This window comes from Condylura cristata, unplaced genomic scaffold (genome assembly GCF_000260355.1).
Source record: "Condylura cristata isolate star-nosed mole 26May11 unplaced genomic scaffold, ConCri1.0 scaffold00032, whole genome shotgun sequence".
In the NCBI taxonomy this organism is placed as follows: Eukaryota; Metazoa; Chordata; class Mammalia; order Eulipotyphla; family Talpidae; genus Condylura; species Condylura cristata.
This window is the reverse complement of record NW_004567133.1, coordinates 4,673,457-4,682,712: the sequence shown is the minus strand read 5'-3', so window position 1 is coordinate 4,682,712 and position 9,256 is coordinate 4,673,457. Positions and strand designations below refer to the sequence as shown.

At 57.9% G+C, this 9,256-nt stretch overlaps 2 protein-coding genes across 4 annotated transcripts in view; one reads left to right on the top strand and one right to left on the bottom strand.

Annotated features, from left to right (window-relative positions):
* Positions 1-4: 4 nt before the first annotated feature.
* Positions 5-3,805, top strand: HSD3B7 (hydroxy-delta-5-steroid dehydrogenase, 3 beta- and steroid delta-isomerase 7). 3 transcript variants are annotated; one of them, XM_012731857.1, is made up of 7 exons: positions 5-612; positions 938-1,109; positions 1,315-1,470; positions 1,769-1,877; positions 1,957-2,056; positions 2,231-2,393; positions 2,814-3,805. In XM_012731857.1, the coding sequence occupies exons 2-7, from the start codon at positions 944-946 to the stop codon at positions 3,245-3,247; spliced, it is 1,128 nt and encodes a 375-aa protein (XP_012587311.1). In that variant the 5' UTR covers positions 5-612; positions 938-943; the 3' UTR covers positions 3,248-3,805. The 3 variants fall into 3 exon arrangements, with proteins under 3 accessions (XP_012587311.1, XP_012587312.1, XP_004692025.1); XM_012731858.1 differs by lacking the exon at positions 1,315-1,470; XM_004691968.2 differs by lacking the exon at positions 2,231-2,393 and having other exon boundaries at positions 2,814-3,218.
* A 1,284-nt stretch (positions 3,806-5,089) lies between these two features.
* STX1B (syntaxin 1B) overlaps positions 5,090-9,256 on the bottom strand; it is a 16,539-nt gene continuing 12,372 nt past the window's right edge. Inside the window, exons 8-10 of the mRNA XM_004691967.2 lie at positions 7,562-7,699; positions 7,360-7,470; positions 5,090-7,090 (exon numbers count right to left, since the gene is read on the bottom strand). Coding sequence (XP_004692024.1) covers positions 7,010-7,090; positions 7,360-7,470; positions 7,562-7,699 — 330 coding nt within the window. The 3' untranslated portion in view covers positions 5,090-7,009. The remainder of the gene's footprint in view (positions 7,091-7,359; positions 7,471-7,561; positions 7,700-9,256) is intronic.

The following is a 9,256-nucleotide window of genomic DNA, read 5'->3' as shown; positions in this document are numbered from 1 at the left end:
GGTTGAAGACAGAGGTGGGGCAAGTGAAGAGGGGGAAATGGGTGGCCTGAAGTTGGGGATGGGTTGAGAGGGGCTTTTGGGCCAGCCTAGACCTGCAGACTCAGCTGCCGCCACTCTGGGCTCCCTGATAGGCTGGACAGTGGTCCAAAAATTCCCCAAGGCCAGCCAGTGTGGGCCAAGGTCAGGCCTCCTTTCCCTTCTCAGAACCACAGCTGCTGCTGGACTTCTGGCCTCGTGGGGAATCCAGCAGAGGAAAGGGCTAGAGTCATGCAGTGGGAGTGAGGTCACCCTGCCTGCTGCTCCTTCCTGCGGCCAGGAAACCCCTTATCACTCATTACCTAAGCAGCAAGTTTTAGCTTCCCCCTGAGTTCTTTGCTGGAACCTGGTGCCAGCAGAGTGCAGAATGGCCACCAGGGGGTGCCCTGTGGCAGGAGTGAGGGAATAAAGGGTGGTGGCCAAGTTGGACTGTGCTGTTTCTGGGATGGGCCAGGAGGGAGGAGCAAGCGGAAGGGGCTGAGTGCTGATGACGGGCTGGCCGCTGGTGACCAGAGTTGAAAGCCCCTCCTCTGGTGGCCAGTTTGTGTGCCGGGTGCCCTGGGACAGTGGCTGCAGGTAGGTAATTTAGCCCAGCTCTTTCCACCTGCCTCTACTTTTCACTCCAATTCCTTGCTTGCCACCCACCCTTTTTTGTTCCAGAACCTTCCCATCTACCTCAAACCCTGATTCAAGCCCTCACCCTTCTCAATAACTGGTCAGCAGGGTAAGAGGGGAGGAAGCCTGGCTGCTGCACCCACAACTGCAGCCACCAGGAACACCTCTGGCCTCAGTCACTGCTCCAGTCCAACTGGTCAGAACCCCCCTGCCAGGAGAACAGGTGGGCTGTTAGTGCTGGGCAGGAGGCAGCAGGCCGCCCAAGTGAGCCAGTCTCTCTTCCCAGCCGGGCATGGCAGGCCCTGCAGAGGCCCAGAAGCTGGTGTACCTGGTCACAGGTGGCTGTGGCTTCCTGGGGGAACATGTGGTGAGAATGCTGCTGCAGCAAGAACCCCAGCTCTGTGAACTGAGGGTCTTTGACCTGCACCTGAGTCCCTGGCTGGAGGAACTGAAGACAGGTGACCGTGGGGGAAGGGAGTAGAGGGCAGGGTGGGGACTTCCTTGGCTCTGGTGGAAAAGATGATGCCTGTTTGTATTCACCACATGGATGGGCTGAATGAGTCACATGGCAAACATGTGGCTCCTAAGGGTGTAGGCAGAACCTAGGAGTCCACCGACGAGCCCAGTTCTGACATGGCCTCTGGCTGCCCCTACCTCTACCAGGGCCGGTGCAGGTAACTGCCATCCAGGGTGATGTGACCCAGGCCCATGAGGTGGCAGCGGCTGTGGCCGGAGCCCACGTGGTCATCCACACAGCCGGGCTGGTGGACGTGTTTGGGAGGGCCAGCCCTGAGACCATCCATGAGGTCAACGTGCAAGGTGAGGTGCTCCCCACCTTTCAAACAATGCACTGATAGCGCCCTAGCTCACGACCAGATCTTGGCTGTTTGTTCCCCAGCCCCATTTCAACTTTGACCTTTGTCATTCTCCTGTGACTAGCCCCAGCCAGGTTGGCCCTGTGGACACTTCTGCCCATTAGCAAACTGCCCTCATCTACCTACCAGTGTTGTTTTTCCCTGGGCCTGGGAAAGGAAGCCACATGCCCTTACCCATACTTGGGGTGGAGGGGAAAGAGGGAGAAGCTTCGGCTTGGACACAACTCTCTTGCCTCCCCCAGGCACGCAGAATGTGATTGAGGCTTGTGTACAGAGTGGAACACGGTACCTGGTCTATACGAGCAGCATGGAAGCTTTGGGGCCCAATGCCAAAGGCCACCCCTTCTACAGGTGAGTTCAGGTCACCCCCCAGTATTTCAAGAGCCCTATCTTTTCTTCACTTTCAAAATTTTCCCTGCTCTCCCACTAGGGGCAATGAGGACACCCCATATGAAGTAGTACACAAACACCCCTATCCTTGCAGCAAGGCCCTAGCCGAGAAGCTGGTCCTGGAAGCCAATGGAAGGAAGGTGAGGGAAGAAAACGAGACGGGAGGTGGAGGACGGCTAGTCAGAGCAGAGCTGGGGCTCACCCTGCTTCTTTGCACCCTCCCTGGGCTGCTACTCTGGCGCCTCCAGCTGGAGGCCACCCTGAGGATGGCCACTGGCCCCTAGGCCTTAGCAGTGCCTGCCTTTTGCCCCCAGGTCTGCGGGGGACTGCCCCTGGTGACATGTGCCCTGCGTCCCACTGGTATCTACGGTGAAGGCCACCAGATCATGAGGGACTTCTACCACCAGGGCCTGCGCCTGGGGGGTCGGCTCTTCCGGGCCATCCCGGCCTCTGTGGAGCATGGCCGGGTCTATGTGGGTGAGGCTTGGGTCAGGCAGGCGGCCCCGTGTGCTCTGGGGGAGGGGTGTGCCCTGGGTAGAAAAGGTTCCTACACCAGCCCGGGTAGGCTGTGATTGCGTGCTGATCACTGCACGAGCCCCAGAGGAAGCAGAATCCACGCAAGCTGGGAAAGCTGACATAAAAGCACGTCAGAGGCCGAGGAGAGGCTTGCGGTTAAGGGGGCAGCACCTCCCCGGGAGAGGGGTAGCCTCTACACGGGAACAAGAGAAGGAACAGCATCCACATGGGCTGGCCCAGGAGGGCAGGTGGCTGCAGAGGGGTCTTTCCCAGTGTGTAGTAGGCGGGCAGCATCTGCTTGGGCCCAGAGGGGCTGGCCCGGGAGACAGTAGCTCCTTGTGGTCTCGGGCCCTCAGATGTACGTGCCCTTCCCCACCACAGGCAACGTGGCCTGGATGCACGTGCTGGCGGCCCGGGAGCTGCGGCAGCAAGCGGCCCTGCTAGGTGGCCAGGTGTACTTCTGCTATGACCAGTCCCCCTACCTGAGCTACGAGGACTTCAACATGGAGTTCCTGGGCCCCTGTGGCGTGCGGCTGGTGGGCACCCACCCCCTGTTGCCCTACTGGGTGCTGCTGATCCTGGCTGTCTTCAATGCCCTGCTGCAGTGGCTGCTGCGGCCGCTGCTGCTCTACGCACCCCTGCTCAACCCCTACACGCTGGCCATGGCCAACACCACCTTCACCGTTAGCACCAACAAGGCCCAGCGCCACTTTGGCTACAAGCCTCTGTTCTCGTGGGAGGAGAGCCGGACCCGCACCATCCACTGGGTGCAGGCCATGGAGTCAGCCAGCGTGGCACATCCGTCCAGGTCCTGAGTGCTCGAGCCAGGATGGGCAGGGAGGGTCATATTCTAGTGGAGGCAGGAATCTGGAGCTGACTGACTGTCCTTGAGTTCCCCCCTTTTTAAATCCTTAGCACTGAATCTGGGTCCTGATGCCTCAAAGTTTTAGGACAGGGTTTTGGAGTACAATGTCTTCAGTCTCAACCAGGCCTGAGGACTGTCTGGCCAGGGTCTGAATCCCCTGATGTTCTCCTGTCCCACTTCTGGTCTTTCAGACAGGGAGTAGACAGACTACGCAGGCTTCTTGCCAGCCTGCTGTCTGCCAGGCATGATCCCGAGCCTGGATTCCAAGCGAAGGTGCTTTGTGACCACTTCCAACACCTTTGTCTCCTTTGGAGGAGTCACAGTCCCGTTATTTAAAAACATCACCTTTAGACATTTAATTCTCAATGAAGGCTAAGGAAGTCCAGATATTTTCATTTCTTCCCGCTCCTCTGTCCAAATTCTGTACCTACAGTATCGTTGGGTCTTCGTCTGAGGATGTCCAGTGAACACTGGACCTGACAAGCCCTGGAATAAAGCGCCTTACCCACACCTGTGTCTGTCCAGTCCCGCCCTCTCCCCACGGCGCTGTCCCTCGCGGGGACAGAAGGAACTGAGCACACTGCACGCCCGCTGTTGGATTGGTTGCTATTTCTCCCGTCCCATGGGGCCCAACCCGGCCCGGGGTGGGGTGGGGGGCTCTGGGGACAGGACATGCAGGGCTGGGGGCGGGGCAGAATTTTCCTGTGTTTTATCCATTTGCAACTTGGTCACCAATAGAGAGAAATGGGACTCTGAGGGCTAACAAGAGTGGGTGGCCTGGCTCTGGGCCCCCAGCCAGGCCCCAGGAGTCCTGTCCCCTCCAGGGAGGAGAGGGAGAGAGCTCCAGAACCCAACGGAGAAACAGAAGGGGCAGGGTCTCATGTCAGCAAACACGGCTACATCACGTGACACGCCAGCGACACGGAAACACACGCCAACGCACACGGCTGCACAGTGGGCAGGGGGTGGGAGAGGAAGGAAGCCAGGAGCCACCCATCTTGTCCTGCAGGGCGGGCTGGGGCGGGCAGGGTGAATGCATAGAACACATCATGTACACACGCTCGCGGCGTGGCAAGAGCGTGCATCGACCCACAGGCACATGGGATGAACACGCAGTGTGCTTCGTGAGAGGCAGGGCTCTGGAGAGAGGGGGAGGGGAAGCAGCAAGCCTGGCCAGGCCCAGGACCACCCACAGGGCGCACAGGGGCTGGACAGCTGGAGGTGCATGGTGAGTGGGCAGCACACACTTGTCCAAGAACATGCAAGAGACACCAGCCCCCAGCAAGACTCCAGAACGCATACAGACATGGCAGCCAACAAGCAAACACATCGTAGGATGTGGGACTTGTAGAAAGCTGGCCCCTAGGGGTCCGAGTGAGGCCCAGAGAGATGGGCAGTTAAAGGCCTGATACCACTCAAGGAAGTAGTAGCATCCTCCAGCCATGGCTCCACCCTTCTCCTTGGGGCCCCAGGCTGTGGGGATTCCGGAAACACCTGGGCTGAAAGGGTGTCCTGGCTGGGTGGTAGGAAGGAAAAGGTGGGAGGGGTGAGGGGTGGAGGAACCGGGGCCTGAAGTCCCCAAAGAAGCCTGAGATGGGAGCAGGAGGGCTGTAGTCAGACAAGGGGCAAGCTTCCTGTCCTGCAAAAGGGCATTCTGGGAATGGACAGGCCGGCTCCCCTCCTCAGTACAGTCCCCCAGGGGTTACACATAGGGCCACACACAGGCAGGACCCAAACAGCCAGGTAGGGCAGTGGCAGTCTGCTGAGCTGGGTGGGGGGGAAGGGTGTTGTGTTTCAGGTAACATCTGTGTTCCCTCACACACACAGGCACACACACACAGCCACACGCCGCACATGAACTGGGACTCTGGGATGGGATCTTCACGCACGCACATACTGGTCCTTCGCCCGTGCACAGGTCCAACCCCAGGGCGGGGCACTCCATTCCTGTACTTACTTTGTAAAATCCTGTATACGTGTGTCCCCCACGAAGGGGCTGGGGGCTTCTCACATCGGCCTTTGCTCATATTCTTCCCACCTGGCACCAAAATCCACCTGTGCCTGGGCTGCCTACACAGTGGGGGGCCGTTGCTCACCATCGGAAGCCGGGGCCCGTGTCCCAGCGTCAGTCTCAGCCTGGGTGAGGGCAGCTACTGCCAGTGTGACAGCTCAAGATGTGTCCAGGCGGTGGGTCCCGGGACTCGGCCACCCCAGAGGTCACTCCAGCACATCTGAAGTCAACAGCCACCCAAAGCCAAGGCCCCTGAGGCCGAGCCGAGGGCATCACGTGGGAGCCTCTCCCAGTTCCAAGGTAAAGGTGTGAAAGGATGGAAAGCTCTGATTTTCTGTCTGCCTGGGGCGGCTCCTGACCTTTGCCGCATCCGCAACATTTCCCACACGCAACCCCCCAGCAGGCTGTGTGCCAGGGTGTGTGCACGCCACGTGTGCCCCCTCCCCGGGTCTGCGCACACCGAGTCCCAGGCTTCACGCGCAGGTCTAGCCTCTGGCAGGCACAGAGAAAGACAAGCATGTGGGCATGTGTGGAGCAGGAAGCTCCGTTTGCACAATGTTGGTGTTAGCAGTGTGGCCGCACTTCAGGTTGGCAGCAGCTCTGGGGGGAGCAGAAGGGGGCAAATAAATCTGCATAAACAAACGCACATGGGGCACCATCCTTATGGATAAACACGTGTGCAGCCGACCCAGGGGCAGGAACACTGGAGAAAGCCTCTATACGCGGCACACACACAGCGCATCCACGTTCTAGATAGCAGAGAAGTACAGGTGTCCGTGCCCACCCAAAACAGGTGTCCAGTGCATGTTATGGAAGGTTCTGACTGAGTGATGACCTTCCAGCGACCCTTCAGGCACGTCTGAGAGACGGGTGCATGCACACACACGCCCCTCATGTCACTGGTGGGGGACTGCACATGGCAGACAGGACAGTAGGCTGTTCATAAATGTGCACTGGACTCACCTTGGTACCTGCCACAGGCTCACACACACACACACACACACACACACACACACACCAGCCCCGGGGCGGCTGAGCTAGGAGGGTTTGCTCTGCATCACACTGTGGTGTCTGCTGTGGCCTATGTGTGTCTGGGCTACCGTGGGGTGTCTGTAGAAACCCACAGCAGACACCGGGAGGGGGTGGGCATCAGTAGAGGACGTGTGGTTGCATCAGACTCAAGCACACAAAGACAAAATTCCATGTACACAAAGTGCAGATCTGTGTGTGCGTGCTTACACACACACACACACACACACACACACCACACCTGTTCACAGGAGACAGCAGGGCTTGGGCTGCTGTATTATGTCTGGTGACAGTCTACACAAAACCCCAGTGACGGGGACGAAGCTCAGAAGACACACAGACTCAAGGTGGGGGGTAAAAAGGTGACTGGGTGCTTTGTACACACACACGCACACGCACAACACGCTGGGGTGTCCACACGTCTCGAGCATGTGCCGGCGGCATGCATGTTGGTGTGCATGTGTAATCACGCCTGCTGCTATCTACGTGCGTGGGCAGGGTGGTCCATGGCAGGGTGAGGACAGGGACTCCAAGGTCGGGTGGGGAGAAAAAGGGGGGGCTGCCTGGGTCTGTCTTGGGAATGAGCCTGGAGCAGGGGATGGAGTGAAAAGGATGGTGGGGGTATTGCTCCCAATGTGGTGGGGGAGGGTTCGGGGAGTAGGGGTGGGGGGCCTACAAGCCCAGCGTCCCCCCAATGGATGACGCCAAGACCACCCCCAGCACCACACAGCAAATGATGATCATGATTTTCTTCTGCAGGCAGGAAGGGTGGCGGGGAAGGAGGAGGAGACAGAGAACAGAGAGAGAGAGAGTTAAGACAGTGAGACAGACAGACAGGTGGGGGAAATGGAGAAAGAGGGTATGTGGAAAAAGAAAAGGGGAGAGAGAACAGAAAAAGCAAGAGGTCAGAGCCAGAGATTAGACCTCTCAGGAGAGTTCATCACTCGCCTCGACCCTGGCCTGAGCCCAGCCCCCCCACTGGCCCTGGCCCAGCGGTCCCCACAAACCCACCCCTCGCTCACCCTCCGGGCCTTGCTCTGATATTTCACAGCTTTCTTGGTATCGGACACGGCTCGTTCCACATAGTCCACGGAGTGTTCCACGTTGTACTCAATGCGGTCGATCATCTCCCCCTGCAGGAGGTGCGCAATGGGAGGGTTGGGGGCTGGGTTGGGAGGGGGCCTGGGACCTTGGGGGCGCCCCGAGTGGGGTCAGTGGCAGTACCTGGCTCTCCACCAGCATGGCCATGTCCACAAACATGTCGTGCAGTTCGCGGATGCTGGTTTCCAGTTTGATGATCTCATTGTGCCTCGTCTCAATCTCGTTCAGCGCCTGCTTCGTCATCTGTGAGTCCATTTTGATCTAGGGCAACGAGGGGGGAGGCGGAGCTGCAGACCCCCTTCGCTCCCATGCGAGCTGGGGTTCTGCAGCCAGTCTGGTGGCCAAGTGTAAGCTGTATACTTGGGCACATTACTCAACCTCTCTGAGCCTCAGCGTCCTCAGATTGTGTGGTAATAGCAGCACCACCTCCCACAGTGGTGGGGAAGACCGGGTGGTTTGACTTGTGCACATAGATTAGAAAAAGACCCACACGTAGAGAGCTCTGAAGAGGGCCCGTCCGGGTGGCGCAACAGGGGAGCACAGCACTATGAAGCTATCGCGGCCACTGCATCATTAGTTCCTTTCCCGACCAGGGAGGTGACCCACACTACCTCAGGAAACCCCAGGGCTTCCTCTATCAAACAGCCGGGAAGCCCAGGGAACTGAGCAAGGGCTCCAGGACTCCCACCAGTATTGGGGATCCCCAGACAGGTTGGGAGGACAGGACACAGCAGAGTGAGTATGAGAAGCAGAGGAGGACCAGCTGAGGGGCACCCATAAGTCACCTAGAGCTCACACAAGCAGGGAGAAGAAAGAAATGCACCACAGCCCTCAAGAGTTGATGGGAGGGTCCTCCTTAGTGGCCCAACAGATTAAAGCACAGTGCTATGAAGCTAGCCACAGCCACGGCAGCATAAGTTCGATCCCTGGCCAGGGAGCTTGACCCACGTGGTGCAGCAGACTTCTCCTGTCTTGCCCGCTGCTCCTTCAGCGTATATTTCAGTCAATCTGCCTGTCGTGTTCCCCACTCTGTCTCTGGTATATCCTCTTACCCCCACAACTCTGGCCTGTACCCCATTTCTTGTATGCATAAATAATCTTTTAAAAAAAAAGTCATCAGGAGGGAGACCCCAACCACAACCAGTCCAGACCCACTTCTTCCACAAACCACTCAGTGTTCAGACCACATCAAACCGCTCTCTGCTCTGAAACCCTCAAGAGTTCCCCACCACCCACAGAGGCTGGGCCAGCAGACAAGGCCCATCTCCCTTCCTGCCCTCATTTCCTGCAATTCCTAGAAGAGTTGAAATTATCCAATAGCCATTGGGCAAGAGAACCACAGCCTTGTCTTTGCTGGGTCTTGTCCCTCTGGGTAGAGTGCCCCTTTGCCCATTTCCCCTTGCCCAAATGTTCCTTGTCCAGGGACATTTAAAGCCCGTGTTAAAGCCCAGCCCAGTGTGTGCCACTTCCTGCAGGAAGTCTTCCCTGACTCCATTACTTTAGCCAGCAGCACAAGCAGCCAGGCAGGGTCTCCAGCACCCAGGGTGGTAGGGAAGGACTTCCACTGTCATGGTGATGGCTTCATTCACTGGGTCAGCTCTGCCCCCAAGTGCCTTCCTTAGCACTGCTCACCAGGCTTTCCTCCATTGTCAGATAGACAGACATCTGGAGCAGAGCTGTCTGGGAGGACTCCATGCTAACTGGCCCATTTGCCAAAGCTAATTTGACAAAGATCAATTATCTAAATAAAGATTCACTGACAACTGTTAGTCAGTCACTGAACTTATTTTAATCCTGGTCTAAAACCCTAGATTGGAG